The 27,835-nt window shown below is 44.3% G+C and overlaps 1 protein-coding gene across 12 annotated transcripts in view; it reads left to right on the top strand.

The window, feature by feature from the left end:
* Window positions 1-27,835, top strand: part of mapk8ip3 (mitogen-activated protein kinase 8 interacting protein 3) — a 209,500-nt gene that overhangs the window by 140,588 nt on the left and 41,077 nt on the right. For 8 of the 12 annotated variants that reach the window (XM_072560071.1, XM_072560076.1, XM_072560073.1 and 5 more), the window contains 6 exons: window positions 1,577-1,627; window positions 9,173-9,299; window positions 11,500-11,595; window positions 14,706-14,867; window positions 18,290-18,446; window positions 24,937-25,122. In XM_072560071.1, coding sequence (XP_072416172.1) covers window positions 1,577-1,627; window positions 9,173-9,299; window positions 11,500-11,595; window positions 14,706-14,867; window positions 18,290-18,446; window positions 24,937-25,122 — 779 coding nt within the window. The remainder of the gene's footprint in view (window positions 1-1,576; window positions 1,628-9,172; window positions 9,300-11,499; window positions 11,596-14,705; window positions 14,868-18,289; window positions 18,447-24,936; window positions 25,123-27,835) is intronic. The other 4 variants (XM_072560075.1, XM_072560078.1, XM_072560077.1 and 1 more) reach the window with 1 other exon arrangement.

Below are 27,835 nucleotides of genomic sequence, written 5' to 3'. Positions count from 1 at the left end.
GTCAGCATGCCCATGCTATTCTTCGGATAATATTATTACATGCCAACCTGAGAGGGCAGGCTGAACCTTGGTTTAACATTTGAATCATAAGAAGGTAGCTCTGTTTGTCTAGTACTCCCTTAGTCGTGTATTAAAGTGTCACTCTGAGCCTTTTAAAAAAAAAACTAGATCTCCCACCCTTTTCTATATTAAAAAAAATTGTAAATCCAAGGAATGACTACTTTAAGCCTTGATGTGGCTTTCACTGAAAAAAAAACAAGTTTGATTTTGATAAATGTGTGAACGGGATAAGAATTCCCATCTGTTTTTGTTCCAACTAGACATTCTTTCAATTAAAATACATATTTTAAATGGAGCATCTAAATAAGACTCAAGACTAAAATTATTCTTAGTATACACTTAAAACAGTTATGTATTTATTTACACATGCATTGTGTGTACTTTTCAGGGAATGTACAAACATGAGAGTTCACAGCGGAGTGACTAGTGGAAAACTTTGACTAAAAGTAATATTCAGACAAAATTTACAAGGATGTTGCAAGGTTTGGAGGTTTTGAGCTATAGCAAGAGGCTGAAAAGGCTGGGCTGTTTTTCCCTGGATCATCAGAGACTGAGGGGTGACCTTTATAGAGGTTTATAAAATTTTAAGAGGCATGGATAAGATAAATAGACAAGGTCTTTTCCCTGAGGTGGGGGAGTCCAGAACTAGAGGGCATAGGTTTAAGGTGAGAGGGGAAAGGTTTAAAAAGGAGCTGAGGGTCAACTTTTTCACGTAGAAGCTGCTGCGTGTATGGAATGAGCTGCCAGAGGAAGTGGTGGAGGCTGGTACAATTGCAGCATTTAAAAGGCAAATGAAAGAAGGATGAAGTACAAACTTTTTTTCACATGGCATGCAGCTTAGGTCTGGAATGTGCTGCCTGGACATGTGGTGGATGCAGGATCAAGTTGAGGTGTTCAAGACAGTGCTGGATGATTATTTTGCAGTAAAATAACTTGCAGAGTTACAGAGGAAAACAGCAGGAGATTTGTTACCAGGTAAACGATGGGCCAAATGACCACCACCTGCACTGTAACAGTTCAGTAATTCTGTGGTCACATCAGCGAAAAGACGAGTGAAGTAACGCAAAGCCCACTCGAAGCATGTTGGAACATTTCACTCACTCACTTGTAATGCAGATATTGGCTACATGTTTCAGGAGAGCCAATGTTATGAGGATGAGCTGGTGAGGAGACTTTGGAATTATAATTTGAAAGAAGTATGAATATTTCAGGGGCAGGATAGTGAAGTTGGGAAGTTGAGCAAAATGAAAAACATTGAACGAATGTCAGATATAAGTTCAGAGAGAATTTTTTAAAAAATGCTGAAAATATGGCAGAAGCAGAGGATGTGCAGCATTCAAACCTTCAGTTCATGATCAGCTACTGTATAACAGACAGACAGTTTTATTTTGAACAATTCCTTTCCATCTCTTGAAGCATGTCCTATTGCAAACAATCTTTCTTTCAGAGAAGTGTGTATTTTTATTTTCCATTATATATGTTTTGTTAATTTGAAATTTATGTTTTCTTTTTGTAGACAGAAAGTTCCTAAGGAGGAGAAGAAACCAGACCCAGATAATGAACAAGTGTACGGCATGTCAGCTGCTTGGGGTTTTACCAGGGTTAGGGGTCACAGCTGGGGGACTTGAATTGAGGATGCTCGGGGTCCAGCCAGGCAGGCAGCTATTGAGCACTCGTCCCTTGAGGGTACCTTTACAGATAGATGGTGTTGTTCAGGATGATATTACTGATCTTTAAAAGGCATTGTGGAGTGACTTTCATGTGAAGTCGATTCTGACAATAGGCTGCTTGGATTTGAGCTCTGGGGCTACCTAGGTTTTTGAGAGTGGCTGATGTTCACTTTGACTTGTCTCGGTTTGGAAGTTCAGGCTTTGGCAAAGTGTGTGTTGGTGCATGTTTATTATTAAAGGCAAGATGTGATTGTAAGGGCTGTTCTAGGTTTGTACAGAACATTATGACTCAAAATCCATGGAAAAATCAAACAAGGTCACTGCTACTCTGAGGCTGTGCACCCTTTGTTTTTACCAGTATAGCTGTCTGTGTTTATTGAACCTAAATATTCCATATGGTACAGTTTCTGGACAGCAACTACTGCTGTCTTTCTGGGTCAGGGGAGTAGCTGCCCTTTGTATGCAAAGTTGTGATCGGATAGATATTCAGCAACATATTCAGGACAATAGAGGGTGTTTCTCACACAGTAACAGGTGGTGAGAGTTTGGGTCAGATGTTAATGGTTTTTATAAATTGAACTAACCTCACACACCTACTTCTTATCTCCCAGCACCTGAGAAACCCACATTAAAATCTGTAAAACTAGTTAAATCTTATTAAACTTGTTCAGACTGCAGGCTTCCTTAAAATACTGTATATACTTGTGTAAAATTTGCATTTTTAAGTCTTTTTTTAAGGTTAAATCTATGGGGTCGACTATTACATGGATACTACTTTTCAGGAGCTGAAATTGATGTGACCATCCAAAATACCGTATCATTAGCAGATGCCCAGTTGATCTCTAACTGAATAAAGAAAAAGAAACCCAATGAATTACAGTAATTACTGGATAAAGACAGTCAAAACAAAAAAAATTAACAAGCTTTTATTTGTACGTAGAAAATGTGAAGTAGAAATATAATACGGCTTTGATTCAGTTTCATGTGAATCTTAAATTAAACATGTCAGATATAAAAGTTCATTAAAATCCTGCAAAATCACCCTGTTCAACATGTTCAGCACCAAATAAAGCTTCATAACCATCAGGATGAATGATATTATCATATAGATCCTCTTCATCTTTGCTGTCCATAGTGAGAGGTGCTGCTGCTGCTGCTTCTATATCATCCCAATGATAATCGTCCTCTGCACTTTCCAATGCATTCAAAATTCCACATTCCTTGAATGATTTGAAAATAGTGTCCTTTCTTGATTGATTTCCTTCCACGAACCAACAATTCAATCACAGATGGAGCCCGCGCGCTGCCTCCTTTGTGTATGTTTTCTCTCCATTGTGCGTCGAGTTATTCCACTTCATTTTTACACAAAATGATGAAGGAATTTCAAAACCTCAATGAGGTATGTGACTGTATTCCACAAGAGCTACAGGGGAACTGAGCTCAGCTGAGCTGCACACAAAGGGAGGTTCTCACCTGACTCTGGTATTTTAAACTTTGGCACCAAACTGGTGTATATTGTACATCAAAACCCATAATAGCACAGAAAGGAAAATTCATTTCCTCATTGTAACGTTTATGTACAGGATAATACCTTGACTCTCAAATGTTGATCTGTTATCTGTGAAGGCTCAGATAGAGGTGATAGCCAGAGCCTTTTCTCCAGGGCAGAAATGGCTGTCACGAGGGGTCATCATTTGAAGGTGATTGGAGGAAGGTTTAGGGGAGATGTCAGAGATAGGTTCTTCACTGAGAGAGTGGTGGGTGTGTGGAATGCACTGCCAGGGGTAGTAGTAGAGTCAGAAACATTAGGGCGATTTAAGCGACTGCTGGACAAGCACATGGACGGCAGTAAATTTAGCGGTGTGTAGGTTAGATTGATCTTAGATTAAGAAAAATGCTTGGCATAACATTATGGGCCAAAGGGCCTGTACTGTTCTATGTTTGAACCAGGGTTGACTTTTACATGAAATAAATGGAAAATTCCAGATTTTTTTGCCCCAAAAACAGGGGGTCGGCTTCTCTGAGGTTGACGTTCGCTCAAGTATAATTGCAAAACATTTATATTTCCAACTCACCTATCAGCTGGAGTACTGCGTGCAGTTCTGGTCACCATACTATAGGAAGGATGTGATTGCACAGGAGGGGGTGCAGAGGGGATTCACCAGGATGTTGCCTGGGATGGTGTGATTCAGCTCTGAAGAGAGACTGCATAGGCTGGGGTTGTTTATCTTCAGAGTGGAGAAGGCTGGTGGGTCTTGATTGAAGTTTACAAGGTTCTGAATAGCATAGGCTGTCTAAATCAGGTGAAATGTTTCCCCTTAGTAGAATGGTCAGAAACAGGGCCACAGTTTTAAGGCAAGGAGCAGGAGGTTTGAGGAGTTTATTTTCCCACAGAAGGTGATGGAACTCACTGTCTGGAACAGTGATTTGAGGCAGAGACTCTCTCAGGACATTGAAGGGCTATTTAGATGAACACTCGCAGAGCCATAACATACAAGGCTATGGGCCAAATGCTGGAAAATGAGATTAGAACCAATCGATGTTGGATGTCCAGCATATACATGATGGGCCAAAGGGCCTCTTTCTGTGCTGTAAGGGTGGCCTGGTGGCTCAGTGGTTAGCACTGCTGCCTCACGGTGTCAGGGACCCGGGTTTGATTCCACCCTCGGGCAACTGTCTTTGTGGAGTTTGCACATTCTCCCCGTGTCTGTGTAGGTTTCCTCCAGGTGCTCTGGTTTCCTCCCACAGTCCAAAGATGGGACGGTTAGGTGGATTGGCCAAGGCAAATTATTCAGTGTCTAGGAATGTGCAGATTAGCTGAATTGGCCATGCTAAATTGCCAATAGTGTCGAGGGATTTGCAAGTTAGGTGGATTAGTCATGGGAAAACGTAGAGTTACAACAATAGGGCAGGCAGGTGAGTCTGGGTGCGATGCTTTGAGGAGAGTTGATGTGCACTTGTTGGGCTGAATGGCCTGTTTCCACACTGTAGGAGTTCTATGGTCTGTGAATTAAAGTAAATCTTTAGGAGACAAATTGGGATTATTAAACACGGTCATGTCCACATTGACCATGATGCAAAGGCATCATTAAGGTCATTATTTCAAGATGTGCCTCTGTGTTCTGTATTCCTCCAGGATAATTTGGGGGGAATCATTAAAAATGGGTATTGAATGGAATCATTGTTTAAAGTGTGGGGCATTATTGTAAAGAAAGGAATAAGTTGAATGTTGCTGGTGCTAAGGTTTTCTGTATTGCACTTTGGTTTCATTTAGCATGAAGGAGGTGCTGCAGGTATCTGCCAGGTTTGATGGGTTGTTTTTCCACTTTAGCTTTCTGCCTCCGTTGATTTTGCTGCAGTTTGACTGAGGCTCTTAAGAGTTTTACTTAAATTTCAACAAAGTTCTTTTGCTCTGAATACCTCACTGCAGTTATAATTAAGACTTAAATGGGGAAGCTGATATGTCCAGTCAGGAGCTGCTGAGGAAAGGCCAGGCACCAGAATGTTTTCTTTCCTTGGATCCCAGAACATCACAAATAGGAGGAAGAGGCCCATATAGCCCCTTACACCAGCTCCACCATTCAATAAGATAGTGGCTGATCTCCTTCAGGCCTCAACTCCTTTCTTGTGCCAGTACCTCTCAACCCACAGCTCCTTGATATTTTAAACGTCTATCTCTCTCCTTCTTAAATATTTCCAGTGGTTTCGCTCCTGCATCTCTGTGGGGTAGAGAATTCCAGACATTCAAGAAAAGAAATTCCTCCTAAATGCTCATCGCCTTATTCTGTAACGAGATTGGAGGTTTCCTTGCTAGTGGAAACCTTTCAGAACACCGAACAGTACAGCACAGGAACAGGCCCTTCGGCTCACCATGACTGTGCTGCCGTGAGCTCAATCTGTACCATATCCAGCCCCCTCAGAATCTTGTTTCAAATATGTTTCAATAAGATCAGCCCACGTTGTTCTAACTCCTGATGAATAAAAAGATCTGAACTGTTTAGCCGTTCTTGATTAGTCAGTCTTTCAGTCCAGCAGTTGCCCCCATGAATCTCCTTTGAACTGCCTTCAGTGTCAGTATAACTTGATAGAGGCATCACATTGCCAGTTTTCAAATCCGCTGAAAACCAGTGAGCTCTGGAATCCACTATCTCTCCAGCCTCTCTCTTTGAAACCCTGAGTTGCAGGCCATCACATTCCAGAAAATTGTCTGCCTTTAGATCCATCAGTTTGCCAAATACTTTGTCCCACATGATAGAGACTGTAACGTGATGAAAAAAACCCCAAAGAATGCTGGAAATTTGAACAAAAAACAAATTGCTAGCAAAACTCAGCAGGTCTGGTAGCATCTATGGAGAGAAAGCAAGAAAAGTGAAGAAGGGTCACTAGTGCCAAAACGTCAACTCTGCTTACTCTCTACCAATGCTGCCAGACCTGCTGAGTTTCTCCAGCAATTTCTGTTACTGTTACAAGATCTTTCCTCTGTCACTTTGCTGGTCTGTTATCTTTGGGATATTTTTAGCATCCTTCCCACCATGAAAGTCATTGCAAAATATTGATTTAAATTATCAGTTGGTTCCCTGTTATCAGTTCGCTAGGTGTATCCTTCAAGGGTCCCACACCTCCTTCAGCTACTTTTTTTTATTTCTGTAAAAGCACTTTGTTTAAATATTTGTTGCCAGTTCATTTTGTAATCAATCTTCTCTCTTTCCATTAACTTTTTAGTTATCCACAGATGGTTCCTAAATAAACTTCTCAATCCTCTGGCCTACCACTGACACTTCCTTGCTTTACATCTTGATTGTATTTTCTCCTTGACAGCTTTTGTGAATGGTTCATCCTTCTTATCAAGTTTATTTTTGACCAGAAGATGGTTTTGCTGTGCCTCATTATTAAATGGCTGCCACTGCTCAATGACTAACCTTCCCCTTCGTCTGTTTTCCAATCCCTTGTTACACAACTTTTTCTGCCTAATTATTCTTGGTTGAGTTCAAGAAACTGGTTTGAGACCAGAGTTGTTCTTGTTAAAACTGAAATTGAAATTCTACCATGTTGTGATCATGACTATCTAGTGGGTCCTTAACTACAGGATCACTGTTTAATCCTTTCTCATTACACATTACTAGGTCTAGAACAACATGTTCCTAGATAGGTTCTACAATGTAATGCTCTAAGAAGCAGTACCTGATGCATTCTACAAATTCATGTTACCCTTGCACATCTGATTTGTCTGGTTAAGATGTAGATTAAGAAAATTCGTTCTGATTTTAATTGCTGGTAGAGATTTTTTAAAAAACTAGTTCTGAATCTTTCATCATCTCTCTCACTGCACTGTTTATTTCTGTCTTCCTATTACAGCCTGATGGGGTGGCACGGTGGCTTATTGGTTAGCACTGCTGCTTTACAGCACCAGGGACCCAGGCTCAATTACATACAGTCATAGAGATGTACAGCATGGAAATAGACCCTTTGGTCCAACCCGTTCATGGCGACCAGGTATCCCAACCCAATCTAGTCCCACCTGCCAGCACCCAACCCATATCCCTCCAAATCCTTCTTATTCATATACCCATCCAAATGCCTTTTAAATGTTGTAATTATACCAGCCTCCTCCACATCCTCTGGGAGCTCATTCCATACATGCACCACCCTCTGTGTGAAAACGTTGCCTCTTAGGTCTCTTTTATTTCTTTCCCCTCTCGCCTTAAACCTATGCCCTCTAGTTCTGGACATCCCTACCCCAGGGATCTTGTCTACATACCATATCCATGCCCTTCATGATTTTATAAACCTCTATACGGTCACCCCCTCAGCTTCCGACGCTACAGGGAAAACAGCCCCAGCCTATTCAGCCTCTCCCTATAGTTCAAACCCTCCAACCCTGGCAACATCCTTGTCAATCTTTTCTGAGGCCTTTCAAGTTTCACAACATCCTTCTGATAGGAAGAGGACAGATTTGCACGCAACCTTCCAAATGTGGCCTAACCAGCCACAGGTGTCTGTGTGGGTTTTGCACATTCTCCCTGTGTCTGCATGGCCTTCCTCTGGTTGGTCTGATTCCCTCCCACAGTCTAAAGGGCCGGAAGGTTTGAGCTATAGGGAGAGGCTGAATAGGCTGGGGATGTTTTCCCTGGAGCGTCGAAGGTTAAGGGATGACCTTATCGATGTCTATAAAATCATGAGGGGCATGGACAGGATGAATAGACAAGGTCTTTCCCTGGGGTGGGAGAGTCCAGAACTAGAGGGCATAGGTTTAAGGTGAGAGGGGAATGATTTAATAAGAGACCTGAGGGTCAACTTATTTACACAGAGGGTGATGCATGTATGGAATGAACTGCCAGAGGAAGTGGAGGCTGGTACAGTTACATTTAAAAGGCATCTCGATGGGTACATGAATAGGAAGCCATATGGGCCAAGTGCTGGCAAATGGTACTAGATTAATTTAGGATATGTGGTTGACATGGATGAGTTGGACCGAAGGGTCTGTTTTCATGCTGCACATCTCTATGATTCTATGTGTCGGTTAGGTTGGATTGGCCATACTAAATTGCCCACAGTGTCTAGGGATATACAGACCGTGTCGGTTAGGCATGGGAAGTATTGGGTTACAAGGGTTAGGGTCTGAGAGGGATGCTGTTCTGAGGGTTGGTGTGGACTCGTTGGGCTGAATAGCATCTTTCCACACTATGCTATGATTTGCTTTGTGCTCAATGACTGCTGAGTACAAAGCAACTCCTAGCATTGTGTGGAAAGAGGCTATTCGTTCGAAAACCATTCTTTCTATTGCTATCAAATTCCCAGTACTAACAGGCACCTCCCCGGGTCAGAATCTGAGCTGCTCATACTTAACTGGATCGAGAAATTGTTTAGAGGGGGGCAGAGTTACTTTCCCTGTTTAACAACTGGTTACGGCTGCCCCAGTGAGCCGATTGCGTGTTAGGTTAGTTGGCTGATGGAAAGACCCAAAGAATACTGGAACATGCAAGTCTGATGAATGGCTGGCATCGCATAGAGCAAATCCCGGTCCGTTCAGTTCTTGCTTTTTGCAGTGCTGCTAAAATGTTGCCTTTATAGCCACTTCAGGTCAGGTGCAATTAAAGATAAAATGTCAAAGCAAAAAGCTGCAAAGCCTGGGAATCTGTATTTTAAAAAAAAAGCAGGAAGTGCTGGAAAATATTTGGCAGGTCCTGTAGTTTCAACCGAGACAAACAGTGGAAGTTTCGGGTCGGAGATCATTTTGTCACAGACGCTTTGGAAGTTTTTTGTGGGTGTAATGAGGTTGAAGGTGCATCTTTTGAAAAGATTTGGAGTGTTTGCGATGCTGAAGCACAAAATGTAGCTCAGGATAGATTTAAATGCACAGCCCCTTGGATTGCCGTTTCCCCTCTCTCTCACATTCCCTTGGAGTTTTCTCTTGCTGACTTTGTGTTTGGTTTTCTCCGTAGCGACTGCACGTCGAGTGCTCGGCGGGAGCTGAAACGCGAGCAGTACCGCCAGGTCAGGGACCACGTCAGGAATGATGATGGCCGACTGCAGGCCTGTGGCTGGAGCCTCCCGGCCAAATACAAACAGGTACGGCCTGGAGACAGGAGAGCCTCTCCCGCAGAGGGATATAACCCAAGATGCACCACTGCTGGAGGTCAGGAGTGAAACCAGAAAGTGCCGAAGAAACTAGGCAGCAGCTGCAGGGTGAGAAAGCAGAGTCCCTGTTTCAGGTCCAGAGAGTTCTGACGAAGGGTCGCTGGATTTGAGACGTCAGCCTCCCTCTTTGCAGCTGATACTGGACCTGTTGGTTATCTCCAATGTTCTGGGTCAAAATGATGTGAGGCTGGAAAAGCACAATAGGGTCAGACAGCATCGTTTCAGGCTGAAACCCTTCGTCAGGATGGGGGAGGGGAAGGTCAAAAAGTGTGGCGCTGGAAAAGCACAGCCAGTCAGGCAGCATCCGAGGAGCAGGAGAGTCGACGTTTCGAGCATAAGATCTTCATCTGGAATGTAATACATTGCTGCTCGTCATCATTCCTGATGAGGAGCTGATGCTTGAAATGTCGATCCTCCTGCTCCTCGGATGCTGCCTGACTGGCTGTACTTTTCCAGCACCACACTTTTCGACTCTGATCTCCAGCATCTGGAGTCCTCATTTTCTCCCCGAGGTGGAGTGGAGCCCAGAAGTAAATAGAGGGAGGAGGTGAGGTCTCCCCTCCCCCTCCCCAGTCCTGACAAAGGGTTTTCACCCAAAATGTTGATTTTCCTGCTCCTCAGATGATGTCTGACCTGTGTGCTTTCCCAGCTTCACATCTTACTGACTCTAACCTCCCAGCATCTGCAGTCCTTACTGTTTTCAGTATTCTGTTTTCGTTAGTGCATATCTCCACATTCTGTCCTTATCCACCATTCAGTGCCTGAGATTGAAATGTTTTCAGCGAGATATGGTTGCTGATTGGAATGTAGTGGAACCTATTCAAGTGCTAACCTCTTAATACATGCTATTAGAAATTCTATGATGCCAGTGATGTTTGACATTGCAGTATGATTCCGGCTTGTTTAAATTTAGATTTTATTGTCCTGTGCACTCAAGTATAGAGTACAGTGAGAAGGGTCTAATGTCATCACACACTGTGTCACCTGAGTCACAAAGGTATTTAATATTAGATTATGCAAATATTTAATTTGTCCATACATCGCTTTAAATAAACGTGGTTTAAGCTTTTCAATTTGTATTCCTCCGGAAGTACCTTTTTTTTCCCTCAATTGATTTGCCTTGGGGAAAGTTGGCACTCTTGCATCTATCCTGATGACTGGTGAAAAATTTTAGTTAGGATGTCTCCTTATCTTTAGCAATACTCCAGTTCACTTAGGGGTCAGTTAGCTTAGTTGGGTGGATGGCTGGTTTGCAATGCAGAGTAATGGCGACAGCGTAGGTTCGGATCCCACACCGGCTGAGGTAACCACGAAGGACTCTCCTTCTCAACCTCTCCCCTCGCCTGAGGTGTGGGGGCCCTCTGGTTGGCCCAACCCCCCCCCCCCCCCCCCCCACCACCAATGCAATCTAGAATATGATGAGTAGTTGTTTGGTAGAACAGAATATGAGTAGTGTTGAAAAAAGGCCCATGTTGTTGAAGCTTTTCACCTTGCAAACATCAGGACCATTCACAAGAGTGCCTTTCAAGAGGAATGCCAACTCTTATTCCTGTCTGTGAGGACAGCGCTGATTGTTTGGTGAGTGGGAACTCTGGTGGATGAGTTACCATGAAGAATGAAGCAGTTACTGATGATTGACAGTTAACTGCTGTGCTTGGTTCTGCTTTTGAACCAAGTAGATCAACTCCAGTCAGGGAGTTTCCTGGAGAAACGAGCAGGTAGATTTTTGTCAGCTGTTTTAGAATATGGTTGGTCGTATGCTGTACGGTTGTGCCAGCAAAAAGGGAATGACAATAGAGTAGGCAGGAGAAATCAAAGACCCACAAACAAGAGATTAATTAATTAAAAATGAATACATTTACTTACCTCAGAGCCTCTCCACCACCGTCTACTCCCTCCACCTCTAAAATCTTCTCATCAAACAAGTTCAGTTGGAAGAGTGACAAGCCACCGATTTCTCCAAGACTAAAGTGAAGAACCTCCAAGAGGTCAAATTTATTTTGGTTATATCTGGTTCAGTGCATCTTCTCCATAAACGATGGCACGCATTAGGTTTGTCTATTTATAATTTTGTGGCAGTGCGACAGTTGAATTTTATTGAACGATAATTGGTGTCTTGTTCTTTGTCTAGTTGAGTCCAAATGGCAGCCAGGAAGACAATCGCATGAAGAACGTCCCGATCCCGGTCTATTGCCGTCCATTGGTCGCAAAGGATCCCACCATGAAGGTATCTGAGAGCCAAGTCCAAAGTCTCTGCTGATTGGAATGTAGTGGAACCTATTTCAGTGCTAACCTGTTGACATCTTCTATTAGAAATTCTGTGATACCAGAGATGTTTGACGTTTCAGTATGATTCCTGCTTATTTAGATCTAGATTTTATTGTCATGTGCATTCGAGTATCGAGTACAGTGAGAAGGGTCTAATGTCACCACACACTGCGTCACCTTAGACACCAAGGTACTTAGGTACAAGAAATAACGTTAAAAATGTTAAGTGTTATTTTCATAGAATAAGTAGAAAAATAAAAAATAAGGAAATAATATTAAAGTCCTCCTTAACATAAACTAGATTTAAAAAAAGGAATAAAGTTGAAAGTTTAACAGTCTTGTTACAGATGCTATATATTGCTGACCTGTCCTTGCTTCCTTCTGGATCCGAATGAGGGAGCTCTACCCTCTCTTTTTTGAGTTCACCGATTTGATTTTTTTTTTGGTTTGGTTTGTATCATCCCTCAGATCTAAAGGAATGGCCAAACTGAATATACCACAAACGCAATCTCCACTGCCCCAACTCCCAGGACATTCTCAGGATGTTCCAGCGAAGTTCCAAATAAAGGCCATTCTGATCAGTTTGGCGGAGGAGGGGGCCAGTGCTGTTCAGGAATGTTTCCCTGGATGTGGGAACCCCAACCCCTCCCAGCGCCGCCGCCACCACCAGCAACAGACACCAAACCAGGTTAGATAAGGGTTGGTGTAACCTGGTACCTGGGAAGCTCCCGAAGAGCTGTTTATGCCTGACCAGTTCCTGCCAACTCTGGGTCAGCAAGAGGTTGCTCTCGCTTCCCAGACTAGCCCACAGAATCACATCCTTGTCGTTTTATGTTCTGAAGCCACAGGGCAAGCTTCCTTTTTTAGATTTGCCCTCCTGTTTCCAGACCAATCCTGTAAGGCCTATAGACATCTAACTTGAGGTAGCAATGAGAACAATACAAATAATATCTCTTTACCCCAGCTCCTGCACTGGCCCCACAAGTCTGAAAGAACTGGACTTTAGGAACATTGAAAGTGGGAGAAGGAATAGGCAACTTGGCCCTTTGAATATTCTTCGGAACTGAAGTAGGCCATTCAGTCCCTCGGGCCTGTTCCACCATTCAGAGAGATCATGGCTGATATGTGGCTTAACTTCATATTATCTGCCTTAGGTCCATATCCTTTAATAACTGTGCCTAACAAAAATGTATCTATCTCCACTTTAAAATTAACTACTGATACAGCATCAATTGCCATTTGTGGAAGAGAGTATCAAATATGTCCCATCCATTTTGTGTAGAAGTGCTTCCCAATGTCTGAATGGTCTGGCCCTAATTTGACATGATCCTAGCTGATCATCCAACTCCGACCCCACTTCCTTTGATCCCTTTAGTCCTAAAAACTATATCCAATTCTTTCTTAAAAGCCTCCAGTGTTTTGGCCTCAACAATTTCCTGTGGCAGAAAATTCCACACACTCCCTACTCTCTCTGAGTGAAGAAATTTCTCCTGATCTCGATCCTAACTGGCCTATCCTGTATCCTAACACTCTCACCCCTAGTTCTGGACTCCCTGATCATCAGGAACATCCTTCCTGCATTTACCCTGTCCTACCTTGAACATTTTATTGGTGTAGCGCAGCAGGTCAGGCAGCATCCAAGGAACAGGAGAATCGACGTTTCGGGCATCAGCCCTTCTTCAGGAATGAGGAAAGTGTGTCCAGCAGGCTAAGATAAAAGGTAGGGAGGAGGGACTTGGGGGAATTGGGAATGCGATAGGTGGAAGGAGGTTAAGGTGAAGGTGATAGGCTGGAGTGGGGTGGGGGCGGAGAGGTCAGGAAGAAGATTGCAGGTTAGGAAGGCGGTGCTTCTTCCTGACCTCTCTGCCTCCACCCCACTCCAGCCTATCACCTTCACCTTTACCTCCCTCCACCTATCGCATTCCCAACGCCCCTCCCCCAAGTCCCTCCTCCCTACCTTTTATCTTAGCCTGCTGGACACACTTTCCTCATTCCTGAAGAAGGGCTGATGCCCGAAACGTCGATTCTCCTGTTCCTTGGATGCTGCCTGACCTGCTGCGCTTTTCCAGCAACACATTTTCAGCTCTGATCTCCAGCATCTGCAGTCCTCACTTTCTCCTCAAACATTTTATTGGTGTAACCTTATGATGCCAATAGTCATGTACCATTGTCACTTTGAGCAGCCAAAAGCTATACTTTTATCAACTCCGAGACCCACAGTCAGACACGAGGACCTGTAATTTTATTTGTACAGCAGAGTAATACAGAATTCTGCACAGAAAGCAAGAATTTGAGAGCGTCTACTTCCACCCTTTCACTCCTTTCACTTGATAATTTCAATGGCACTCTAGAGAAAAATAATTGTGGATGACTAGGTGGAATTTAGTACAGTGTGAACCACACAACATTTACCAAACATTCCCCTGTCTACCAGCTGACCATCTTCAAAATAAAGTCAATACCTGACCTTTGTCAGGTCTGTGAGCAAGTGGTTAGGATTGGAAAAGGAAGGATAATGTCAATCCTCTCCCTTTCTTGATATCCTAAGCTGAAGTCCACTACTGTATTCGCCTGCACTCTTCGTGCGAAGACAAGACCAAGGGGTGGCATGGTGGCTCAGTGGTTAGCATTGCTGCCTCTCAGCACCAGGGACCCAGGTTCGATTCCAGCCTCAGGTGATTGTCTGTATGGAGTTTGCACATCCTCCCTTTGCGTGGGCTTCTTCCGGGTGCTCCGGTTTCCTCCTCAGTCCAAAGATGAGCAGGTCAGGTGGATTGAACATGCCCAGTTGCCCAGTGTCCAGGGATGTGTGGGGTTAGCTTGGTTAACCATGGGAAATGTGAGGTTGTAGGAATAGTGGGATTGGTCCAGGTGGGCTGCTCTTTGGAGGGTCGATGTAGAATTGATGGGCCGAATGGCCTGCTTCCACACTGTAGGGATTCTATGGAAATGCTCATTGAGGAGCATTCGTAGGTGTCGGTGTTTTCAGCCGTTCTGTACTGTGTGTAAGTTTGGAGACAGTTGCTGTGATGTTTTCCATCACCAGTGTTGTGTTGGTTTTGCTCCCAGCTTTGGTGTGCAGCCGGTGTGGATCTGACCGGCTGGAAGCCCCAGCGTATGGACAACGGGAATGAGCTAGGCCGCTCGCGTAGCTGTGACCCCCTCACCTCCGACACCGAGAAGGATGGGAAGAATAGCAGCAGCCATAGCTCGCCCGATAAAAACAAGAAGGTAAGTGAAAATTGGTGCACAGTTAACAATTAAAGGGTGGCAGACCACACCAGTGCCTTAGTATTTGGCGATACCGCTGCATTTACAATGAGACCCTGGTCCTTTAGCTATGTAAATATAAAATGAAGAAGTGACGATGCTGGAGAAACTTAGCAGGTCTGGCACCATCTGTGGGTAGAAATCAGTGTGAACGTTTCAACTCCGATGACTCTGTTGACTCTGCTTTCTCCCCACGAATGCTGCTCAGCCTGCTTAGGTTCTCCAGTAATCTCTGCCTTTGGCTCTAGTGTTGGGTAAGAGAGCATGGTTCTGATTTTCGTCACTTTTGGTAAGAAACTTCACACTTTCTGTATTGTACCCAAGACAAGCAGCAGCTTGATATAAAAAGAGGGATAGAATCATAGGCATGTACAGCACGGGAACAGACACTCCCGTCCAACTTGTCCATGCCAACCAGATATCCCAACCCAGTCTAGTCTCGTTTGCTAGCATTTGGCCCATATCCCACTAAACCCTTCCTATTCATGTACCCATCGAAATGCCTTTTAAATGCTGTAATTGTACCAGCCTCCACCACTTCCTCTGGCAGCTCATTCCATACAAGCACCACCCTCTGTGTGAAAAAGTTACCCCTTTGGTCCCTTTTATATCTTTCCCCTTTCACCTTAAACCTGTGCCCTTTAATTCTGGACAACCCACCCCAGGGAAAAACCTTGTCTATTTACCCTATCCATGCCCCTTATGATTGTAAAAACTTCTATAAGGTCAGCCCTCAGCCTCTGACACTCCAGGGAAAACAGCCCCAGCCTATTCAGCCTCTCCCTATAGCTCAAATCCTCCAACTCTGGCAACGTCTTTGTAAATATTTTTTGAACCCTTTAAAGTTTCACAACATCCTTCCGATAGGAAGGAGACTAGAATTGCACACAATATTCCAAAAGTGGCTTAACCAATGTCCTGTACAGCTGCAACATGCCCTCCCAACTCCTGTACTTAATGCTCTGACCAATAAAGGAAAGCATACCAAATGCCACCTTCACTATCCTATCTACCTGCGGTCCACTTTCAAGGAACTATGAACCTGCACTCCAAGGTCTCTTTGTTCAGCAACACTCCATAGGACTTTATCATTAAGTGTATAAGTCCTGCTTTGATTTGCTTTTCCAATTGCAGCACCTCACATTTATCTAAATTATTCTCCACTTCTCAGCCCATTGGCCCATCTGATCAAGATCCAATTGTGCTCTGAGGTAACCTTCTTTGCTGTCCACTACACCTCTAATTTTGGTGGTGTTTGCTCTTTTTTTTAGAAAAATAATTCAGTCCAGATTTTTGCAGACCCTTCTCAACTGAGCAGAGCCATTTCTGCACAAATGCCCCCTTCCCCACTCTGTGACACTTTCACATTCAGGGATGGCGGGTGGCATCAAGACCAAATGGATTTGGGCCATGGAACTGCTTGGTTCCCGGAAGACAGACTGGTCACCTCTGCCTTCTGGGAACTTCCAATCGTATGAGCGACTGTTAGAACCTCTAACCTCCGAATCACTCCCCATGCACCGCCGCCGCCTCAATACCACTCACTCGGCACACACTATCTACTGAACTGCATGAAAATACTTGGGGTGTAGGTGTGGGTCAGAGGAATTCTATAGCGAGTAACTCTCCTCCTGTCTTACCCTAATTTCCATCCACTATCTACATGGCTGAAATCAGGGGGGCTGGTCACAATGTTGCTGGACTAGGAATACAGAACCTCCAAATAATATTCTGAGCATGTGGGTTCAAATCTGACCATGGAAGGTACTGTACAAATGCAGGAGCAGAAAGTGGGCCTGATAGTTTCTCTAGACTACCTTGTAAATAGCAAGGGGGCATAGAGATGGCATGGTGCCCATGGAGCAACGTCCATGGTCCCTTTGTTAAAGAGCCTCTTGACAGGTTCCTGACCTTGGGTCACAACTCCCTCTGAGGGGCCATAGCCAAGGTGTCCTCGAGAGGTTGCTTAGCCTCCACATGGGCTGAGGAAGGAGATGTTGGTGTGAGATGCTGACTCCATGATGGATCCAGATTGTGTGTGCAGTCTGAGGGCTCACTATCCAATCCCTTAACCTGCTCCAGTGATATTTCTGGTGCCAGGAAATGGGGCTGTCAGTCCCAGAGTTGAGTGTGGTGCTGGAAAAGCACAGCAGATCAGGCATCATCCGAGGAGCAGGGGAATTGATGTTTGAGGAATAAACCCTTCATCAGGCTTCGGGCCTATGCCCAAAACGTCGATTCTCCTGCTGCTCAGATGCTGCCTGACCTGCTGTGCTTTTCCAGCCTAACACTCTTCGACTCTGAGCTCCAGCATCTGCAGTGCTCACTTTCTCCCTGTCAGCCCTGGAGCTGGGTCCCACACGCCATTTTCAAAGCCTCTGCATTCAACCCTAACTCCGTGCCACCCCAGTCCTCGGTTTCTCCAAGGTTTGCATTGGAAATCTATGTTCTGTCTTTAGCAAATATGTTGGCCTTGGAAGCTGCAGCGGCTCTTGGCTCAGTGGCAGCCCCCACCTCCGCATCAGCTGCTCCCAGCTTCCATTTGATAGCCTTGAGCCCAGGTCCCACCTTATACCGAGGGTGTGCTGTATAAGGTGCTGCCGTTTCAGACAGTGCATTAGCCAGAGATCTGGCCTGCACCCCGTTTGGCTGCGTGTAAAAGTGCCTGTGGTGTTGTTGAAATCAGAACAATGTTCTCTTGTTCTGATTTAATATTTATCCTAAAGCCGTGCTGTAAAACCGATCAAGAATATAAAAACAAAATCCTGCAGATTCAGGAAATCTGAAATGAGTGCTGGGCAGGTCATGCTGCATGTGTGTAAACACAAAGCTGAGTTCATGTTTCAGCCTAATGGACTCTCATTGGAAACTGCAGTAGCTTACCTGCTCATTACCTCATTGTTGTTTGTGGGACCATGCTGTGTTTCTGACATTACAGCAGGACTGTATTTCAAAAGTACCTCAGGTTATAAAGAAAATTCTGACTTAATGAAGAGTGCTATATAAATGCCAATCATTTTGCAAACGAAGCAATTATGAATGGAAAAAGGAACGTTTGCAAATCCCCTCACTCTCTGTCTCCCCTTCGCGCACGCTCTCGGTCTCTCCCCACTTGCGCGCGTTCTCAGTCTCTTTCTCTCCCCCCCCCCCCGCCCCCACCACCCACCTCGCACATGCTCTCGGTTTCTTCCCCCCCCCCCCCCACATGCGCTCTTGGTCTCTTTCCCCGCCTCATGCGCGCTCTTGGTCTCTTTCCCCCCCTCGCGTGCGCACTCTGTCTCGCGCACACACAATCTCTACATGGGTACAGTGTTCACCAAGTTTGTGCTGTGGGGTGTATGCTCGGTCCATTCTTTGAGTTTCTCTGTGATTTCTTCCTCCAGACTTCCAGTGCTGAGGACGTCTCGAGCCGTGTGTGGATATGCACTAGCACACACTCCACCAGTAAAATTGTCATCATTGATGCCAACCAACCTGGCACCATTATGGATCAGTTTATAGTGTGTAATGCCCACGTGCTGTGTATCACCAGTGTTCCAGGTGAGTGCTGTACTGAACAGATATTCTGGAATATTGGGCCTGTCTGTTCAGGATAACTGCCGTAAGACTGATTTGTTGCGGAATATGTACAAGCAAAATACTTTATAGCTGGTTTTATAAATTACGTTTATAACTAAAGAATTTATAGATTATCATACATCAAGCCAAATGTTTGGGCCTATCTGTTTCACAAGAGCAGAGAAAATAGGAGCAGGAGTAGGTCATTTGGTTCTTTGAGCCTGCTCTGCAGGAAGGTGACCCTTCCTTGGAACCGGACCCAAAATCTGATTTCTCTTCTCAGATGCTACTAGACCCGCTGAGCTTTTCTAGCAGCTCCTGTTTTCATTTCTGATTTACAGCACCCGCAGTTCTTCTGGTTTTTGTAAGGCTTGGAGGGATATGGGCCAAATGTAGGCAAATGGGGCTAGCTTGGAAAACCTGGTCAGTGTAGATAAGCTGAGCCAAAGGGTCTGTCTCCGTGGTCTGTGACTCTGTGATAGATTCCTTCCCTCAAGAACCTTGGCAAACCAGTTAGGTTTTTTTCCTGACCATCAACAAGAGATTCATGGCAGTCAATAGACTTTTAATTTCAGATTTCTTTTTTTTAAAATTGACTTCAATTTCCACCATCTACCGCTAAGCGGGGATTTGAACCGGAGCCCCAGAACATGACCTGGATCTTTGGGTTAATAATTGAGCAGCGAGGCCTCATCTGTCCAATCTGATGGCCATAACAATTCCCACAACATTAAAAAGCCAGGGATTATCCCAAGTGCTGACCCTTCAACCAAAGTTGCATCCAAAAAAACTTATCCCATAGTTATTGCGTTGCTGTTTGTAGGACCTTGCTGTGTACTCTATGTTATAGCAATGACTGCACCTTCAAATAGAACTCCATTGGCTGTGAAACTTTGTAGTCATCCAGTGGTCAGTGAAACAGTATGTAAATACAAGTGTTTTCTTGGTTTAGAGCAGCAGTGTGTTACTCAGACATCTGTTTGCTCTGTTAGCCAGACAGTTGTGGATGGATTGAAGGGCGGTGCTCGCCTAGTGGTATTATCGCTAGAGTATTAATCCAGAAACACAGCTGGAGTTTCCACTTCAAGTCCCGATGCCACTTCAAGCAGATGGTGGAATTTGAATTCAATACCTGGAATTAAGAAACTGTTGTCAATTGTTGGACAAGCCCATCTGGCTCCCTAAAGGCAAAGTGCCGTCCTCACCTCGTCTCTGGCCTACACGTGACTCTCCAAAGCCATGTAGTTGACTCTCAACTGCCCTCTGAAATGACCTAGCAAGCTAATTCATTCAAGGGAAGCCAGAGAGAATTAAAAAAAGGGATGATGTCAACCGAAAGAGCAGTAGAAAATAAAGAGAAATATTCGAGTTACACTGTTGGCAGAATAATTGGAATGTAAGATGTTGTCTCCTGATCATCACTGCAATTGAACGGATCTGACGACTCAGGTTGGTTTTGAGACTGATTGCCTTGAAAGGTTGAATTCCAAGAAATTTAGCATGATATCTTAATTTTCCACCTCTGTATCAAGATTTATTATGAACAAGGATTGGGAATTCTGTTTGCCTAGCTCAATTCTTTGACTAGAGGACACACTGAAGCACAAATTTTGGACTGCATGCCTTTACCCCAGAACCAGGGGGTCATAGTCTAGGGATACGGGATTGGCCATTTAGGACTGAGATGAGGAGAAATTTCTTCACCCAAAGAGTGGGGGAGTCTGTGGAATTCTCTGCCACAGAAAAAGGTTGAGGCCAAAACATTGAATGTCATCGAGAAGGAGTTAGATATAGCGCATAGGGCCTGGGTACTGAGTTGGATAATCAGCCATGATCATACTGACTGGCAGAGGGGGCTCAAAGGGCTGAATGGTCTACTCCCATTCCTATTTTCTGCGCTTCTATGTTTGTGATGCTGGTTACGTAAATGAGGCTGAAATATACCTAGTGTCAGTTTGATTCCCTATATTCCAGTTACATGCCCTGGTTTTAGAAATAGTACCTGTCAGTGAAGACATGATCATAGGCATGTCTCCATCAGTCCTAGGAAGGTTTTGTTTTATAATTTGTGATCTGGAATGGCCAAATCATTGGGAAATCACAAACATGATTCTCTCAATGTGAATGTGGCTAGCTGGGTGGCTTTGTATTAGGAATGTGTTCCATTGTGTTGCAAGATGTTAACTATGTTGGGAATTTGCTGTATTGCTGGTGGATACAGGGGCTGCATAGTCATGTCATGGGCAGTTCGATTCCTGGGTAATAATATCTCTGAGAAGCCCACACACACACCACTTGCCTTTGCCCTGGATTGAGTGACATTGTTCTCAGGTTCTTAACTGGCACCACTTCCTCAAAATCCCCCTCCCTCCACAGCCGACACTCCGTAGCAGCAGTGTGTGCTACCTACAAGATGCACTGAAGAAATTCACCAAAGATCTTCAGACTGCACTTCGAGACCACTTCTGTCTAGCAGGACCAGGGCAGCAGACACGCGGCAATGGCAATGACTATTCCCTCCAAGCCACTCACCATCCTGACTTGGAAATATACTGCTGTTCCTTCACTGTCGCTGGGTCAAAGTCTTGGAACTTGCTCCCCAACAGCATTGTGGGCCTACCTACAGCACATAGACTGCGGTGGTTCAAGAAGGCAGCTCACTCCCACCTTCTTGAGGGCAACTAGAAATGGGCAATAAATGCTGACCAGCCAGCGATGCCCACATCCCTTGAGTGAATAAAAAAAGTGATCAGACTGAACAGTTTCTACAAAATAAAAGGACCATCCTGGCTGACTGTAACAAATTAACCTGGGATACGTGTGTCAAGTTAATGAAGAGCTGCAGTGTGTTGAGGGTATAACATCGCTGCCCATGCCTGGCTGTTGCTGCATTAATGGCACTTGGTTGCACTGTCAGGATAATCCTGATCCCTTTGCTAAAACCACGTATTGGTGAAGAAAGGAGAAAGGTGGAGTGTAGTTGCTGACCTCTGGGCTTCCCAGCTGTTGTTGCAACCCCTCAAGATGTTGCAGATTAACCATCACCTTCGGAGTCCTGTCTGACTTACCACTGAGCCACTCCATCCCTCTAATGGGTGCTAGATCGTTGCTCTTTCTGTCGGAAACCACAATATGCAGCTCCCCCATGTCTACACTGTTACAAAATAGAGGCAGTATTCCTGGGAATGCCCTCTCACCTCTCTCGCATCTGTATATTAGGAGTTGCGAAAAGCAATTCTGTGAAATCTCTGGTCAGTAGAACGGGGCTGTTCTCCTTGGTTACTGGAACGTTAATTGCGTTGCTAAGAGACAGGTAGAGGGTATTGTTCAGTAAAGTATGTCGAGCCTTTATAAAAGGGATATGATTACTCCAGGAAATTAAGTATTAATTTGATTTAGTAAGTTCATTTGGAGTTTTATCTCGTCACATTGATTCTTCTAAGGACTACTTGGCTTAATTTTATTTACTTTAGCTCCACTTTGTTGGTTTTCTAAAATGCTTTGAAGAGAGAATTGTGGACAAGAAGTAAAGATATGGCATACTGCATTTTGTGATTAAACCTATTATCAAGCAAAGGATTTGTTTGATAGAACAGTGCTTGAGTACTGCTGAAGAAAAGGTGAATTTTGTCAAAACCTTTCATCTTGCACTCATCAGAGCCATGTGCAAGAATGCCAATTCAAGATGCAAGCCAATATTTTTTCAACATGAGAGGAGAGTGCAAGCAGACTCCGCAGACTCTACTTCCCAATTAGAATCCAATTGACAACCAATTAGCAGTCTGCATTTATGCAGCACAGATGTTGGTTCTTAATGTGAGTTGGTATTGAAAATTATCCTGATGAGTACATGGTGAAAAGCTTCAACAGAATTTGTCTTTTTTAATTACAAAAACGTTTTATGTCTGGTTAAGTACTTTGCTATCTGGATTGAGATTTAATTATAATGTCTGCCCTCTCTTCTTTATTGTGTGGCTTTTGTATCTGGGCTATAGGCATTACACAGGGCCCCTTGCCAGCTCAGTCTTATCCAGCACTGATTGTAGACATTGTGAATACTAATTTGAGAAATTGCCTTTTCTGAAGGTGGCCGCTATGTATTGGATGTTGCTGAGATGCCTTTAGGGATGAGATAGAACAGCTGTTACATTTCCAATGCTCCGAATACAGACAGTGGTCCTTTTAAACTAGATGCATGTACATGGAATAGGGTTGGATAGCAAGGTGGATTATGAGGTTGACATTGGGTAAGTTCCACCCATGCTGATGGATTCGGGATCTCTCTTCTCTGTCAGGGATGGGTTATAGGATAGCATGAATTAGAATTTCCTGCCTCTTGTTAAAATATGGGCAAACTGTGATGTGGCTTGGCACCCGCAATGTGTTAGATGTAGACATAGAAACCAGGAGTAGGCCATTCAGCCCTTCGAGCCTGCCCTGCTATGCAATACAATCATGTCTGATCCTCTGTCTAAATGCTTTCTCCCCATATCGCTGGCAGCCTTTAAAGTCTCAAAATATATGAATCTCTCTCTTGAATATATTCAGTGATGTGGTAGGGAATTCCACAGGTTCATTACTTTTTGAGACCTAACTGGTCTGCCCCATATTTTTGAGATTGTGACCTCGAGTTCTAGACTCTCCAACCTGAGGAAACATAATCCTTGTACCTAGTCCATCCAGCCGTGGGTTAGAATGTGATGTGTTTCAATCAGATTCCTTCTCCTCCTCCGAGACACTGGTTATACTGGGCCAGTTGTCACTGAGCCGTGGTATTGGTCGGGTGAACCTCCTCTGCACTCCCTTTATGGCAAGGTGTCTTGCTGGCTACTACAGGACTAGCCTACCGCCTGTTCTTGCTGTCCTACACTCATAGGAAGGAATGACAAACTTGTCTCTGTGATGGTTGCTAGAGAGCTAATTGGATAAATTTGGACATTCACTATGGACAATGAATTGAGAATCAGCTCAAAGAAGAATTTATCATTTGAATTGAATTAGCTTTATTGTCACACACTCAAATGAGTCCTATGATGTGCCACTTACAGCGCCATTGTCGGTACAGAGTACTTAGGTACCTTAGTTACAGACTAGAGAAATGAACAAGTTACATTACAGCGATACACTGTATGACCATAGGTCAGTTACATTACAGCGATACACTATATGACCACAGTTACACTACAGTGATACACTGTATGATCACAGATCAGAAAAAACAAAAGTTAAAAATACAACCATCACGGTGTCTCTCCAAGGGTTGTCTGCGGCAGACCAGCACAGGGGGTCTCCACGTGGTCTGACCCAGCTGGCTGCTGCTCCAGGCCATTCTGTCTCTCCCCTCCCCTTGCCTGTGGGCTTCACACTCTCCCCTCCCCTCTGCCTTGGGCTCTGCTCTCTCCCTTCCCTCAGCTCTAGGCCCTGTTCTCTCTCCTCTGCTCCGGGCCGCTGGTCACTGTCATCCCCGGCTTGGACCGCACTCAACGCAGTCAGTTTGAATAGTACATGGTAGAATCTGAATGGTCTTGCTGACATTGTACGAATGCTATCTTTAAGCAAGGAATGCACACCATAGGGGTGGGGGTGGGGTGGTAATATTGCCTGCTTCACCCAACTTCTATGTGAGATCAGAGAGATTGAGATGTGATTTTTTTGGGCATGACCTTTGCTGCCCAATCCTTCCCGAAAAGGCATAGAGAGTTCCGAGCGTTTGACCAGGATTCTGGGCTATTGGATTGGCGATGGGGTCCCTGTTTCGAGATGCTGATACCAAAGAACAAAGAAACGTGAGGCATGTAAACAGTGATCCTTAAAGGGACTGTGGGAAGCCATTGAGAACTAGTTCATGTTTTACTATGGAGTCTCAACCTTTTTCGCTCTGCTTCAATATTACAAGCTATTGACTTGACTCCCTCTGCTCAGCTTCCCCTCACGTCCTTCTCAAACCTCCACCGACTGCCCCCAGAGAGAAAAAAAAGCACGGGCTGGCTCAACATCCAGGTTGAATGTTCCTGGGAAGGAAGTTCCCCATCAGGATGCCACAGCCTGTCGTTAGTTTATTTTATAAATGAAACTCAGAGCATCCTCCTGTGGTTGGTATTCAGTGCAGCACCTTCTAGATTTGTTAAGCCTAACATGAGGGGACCGTTAATGTGGGTCTAAAGCATGTTCTGCCCCACATCCCCAAATATGGTTGAATTAGAAAGAGATACAGGCCAGTTATAAACAGGGCAAAAGGTCCCATTCTGGTCATGCCCACAGGGTACCACTTATTTTGAAATTCCACGCATTCTAAATGCTTAGCCATGGTGTTGCCTAACTTTTGAAATTGTTCAAGTTGAAAGTTTTAACTAGGAAACGGAGTGGTCTGTCAGTTGAGCGTCTCCTGGTTATTGGATGCTGTCTGATAGGTTCTTTGAAACATTGTCATCGATACAACACGGTGAGACTCTTCCTTTTCTTTCTGTATCAGCTGCGAGCGAGAGCGACTATCCGGCCGGAGAAATATTTTTAGAGGGAGACTTGAATCCGGATGATTCCAGTGGAGCTGAAGGGGTATTAGCAGGAATCACCCTGGTAGGATGTGCAACACGATGCAATGTCCCCCGGAGCAACAGCACATCTAGAAGTGACACCCCAACATCTGACAAAGGACAAAGTGGGTAACAACATCATTAAAATATTTTAATTTTAATTTTTATTTTTTTAATTCTCCTGTTCGTGATTTTTTTAGGTTCAATGTTGCTTCACGAAGCAATTTGAAGTCTTTTTTTTCAAGAAATGCCTGGAAATGAGTCATTGATATAAAAAAAAAGAGACCATTTAAAAGCTGGTCCAAATATAAACCAGACTGGTTCACTAGTGCCTTTCAGAGAGGGGAAGTTGTCCATATCTGACCCAGCCTCTTGTTCAGGCCCAATGTGGATGACCCTTACCTGCCCTTTGAACTGAGCTAGCAGGTCAGTCTATTATATCAAACCACTATGTCGCATCCCCGCATCCCTTTGGCAGTTTAACAAAAATGCTTCTGATCACTGTCATAGGCAGTAAATATCACGTTTGCCAGTAATGCCCAGTTGGTATCCTATGCCATTTGACACAGTGAAGCTGTTATCGAGGGGATGAGCTGAGGATTGAATTCCCTTCAGCTATTCTCTGTTTCATGTTCAGTGGCTTTTCCAACTGCGTGTGGTGAACTATGAGCACAGAGTTCTCACCCCTATCTGTGATTTAGCAAATTGAACATTAGAACAAAGAAAATTACAGCACAGGAACAGGCCCTTTGGCCCTCCAAGCCTGTGCTCATCCAGATCCTCTGTCTAAACCTGTCACCTATTTCCAAAGGTTCTGTATCCCTCTGCTCTCTGTCCATTCATGTACCTGTCCAGATACATCTTAAATGACACTTTCATGCCAGCCTCTCCCACCTCTGCTGGCAACGCGTTCCAGGCACCCACCACCCTGTGTAAAGAACTTTCCACGCATATCTCCCTTAAACTTTTCTCCCCTCACTTTGAACTCATGGCCCCTAGTAATTGAGACCCCCCCCACTCTGTGGGGGTGGGGGGTGGGGGGGGGGGGAAGCGGGAAGCTTCTTGCTATCCACCCTGTCTTTCCCTCTATGATTTTGTAGACCTCAATCAGGTTCTCCCCCCCCCCCCCCCCCCCCCCCCCCCCCCCTCAACCTTCATCTTTCTAATGAAACTAATCCTAATCTATTCAACCTCTCCTCATAGCTAGCTCCCTCCATACCAGGCAACATCCTGGTGAACCCCAATTATGTCCTTTTTTGTTTCCTACTCCTGCTCTTACTCAATACATTTTTGGAGTATCAGGTGAGCGGGGAACCTCTGGGAACTGGTTCTGAGAAACTTGCTACCGTTTTTACTTCTCTCCAACTCTGGCACTGGCGAAATGTTTTCCCATATTTGTTTCGAACACTGAGTTGCCGAGTCTCCTCATCTGGTTCTGAGACATTGGAAAGGTCATGAACTTTGGTGTATTCACAACAGACTGACCAGCCAAATAGGACATTTGCTCAGAATGCTGACAGTCTCTGGAATGTACTCACCGTGTCCCCAGGAAAGCAGACTCTCAGACTACCCATATTCATCTCAAAGTGTCCAGCAGAGCAAAGATTTTCCCAAATGGATGCTGAAAGTGACTAGGGAGACTCCTCACACTGATTACAAGTTCTGGGATGTGGACCAAGAGACTGAACATTATTATCAAAGCTGGGAAGAGTGCGCACACTGCGGAGGAGATCCAGGAAGGAGATTAAGAGGGTTCCTGCTCCCATACCAGTTAGATTGTCAATTAATCAGAAAGTGGCAATAGCTTCCTTCCACTTGCCTGTCAAAATGTTTCTAAATTACATAAGCAGTTTCCAGAAGTTATTTTTCCATCATTAGTGAAGGAAGTTGACGTTGTCTTTTTATATCCTCAATGTTTGAGAAACCGAATTCAGAAGAAAAAGTGCAGTTGGTGTTGCTTACGTCCAGCCAAACTAAGCACTTTGAGCAAATCAAAATTAACAATGCACTATGAATTGGCATAGTACAAAATGCAAAATGAACTGGCAGAAACATGAGTTATGCTACAAATTGACCTTTGTCATCAAGGTACCAATCTGTTGCCCAGTCTCCCAATACTCTGTGCCAGAATGTCAAAGGTATAAACAGCCTATTGCATTACCCCAACATCAGATCGAGATCATATTTTAGCAGTGTGCAAAAGATGCAGAAATGTTTCGATCAGTTAGTGTGTGCACGGCCATGCTGTCCTTTCTTTGCTGCAGATTTGATGGGCCGAATGGCACTGTCGGGATTCTATAATGTGAAAATGTAAAAGGACTGTAGGCTGTGTATGATTATTTTTATCTCAAGCAGGCTGAGTTTCAGGGCCAGTCTTCTTTAACCAGCTGGCTGCTGGCAAATGAGCATCAGGGTAACATTAGCAAAGCCAAATAATGGGATGGGATACTGGCAAGCCTGTTTGGAGAAATGCATTGGTACTTTGTACACAGGCTGACTACTCATAGCTGTGTGGCTTCCCCACCACTGCTGTATGCCTTTGTTGAAATCGTTAAACCGGTGTTACTTAATACACAGTGTCAGGAATGGTGTAACTGATAATGTGTCAGTTTCACAACATATATCTAAGTGGTACTGAAAGAAACAGCAAAAATATTTTTTTAGGAAAGCGCTCTGCAGTTTCAATTACTTGGAGAGTCAAAATGGCTGTTCATTTCCCAGTCCCTGCTGCTATGGAAATAAAAGGAATATATGAGACTGATTGTAATTTTTTCCACACTCTGTTACAAATCCAAGGAAGCTACAGAATCAAATAGAAAGACTGAGTAAATTAGAAGA

Source organism: Chiloscyllium punctatum, chromosome 40 (assembly GCF_047496795.1).
Source record: "Chiloscyllium punctatum isolate Juve2018m chromosome 40, sChiPun1.3, whole genome shotgun sequence".
NCBI lineage: Eukaryota > Metazoa > Chordata > Chondrichthyes > Orectolobiformes > Hemiscylliidae > Chiloscyllium > Chiloscyllium punctatum.
This window is presented reverse-complemented; position numbering and strand designations above follow the sequence as displayed.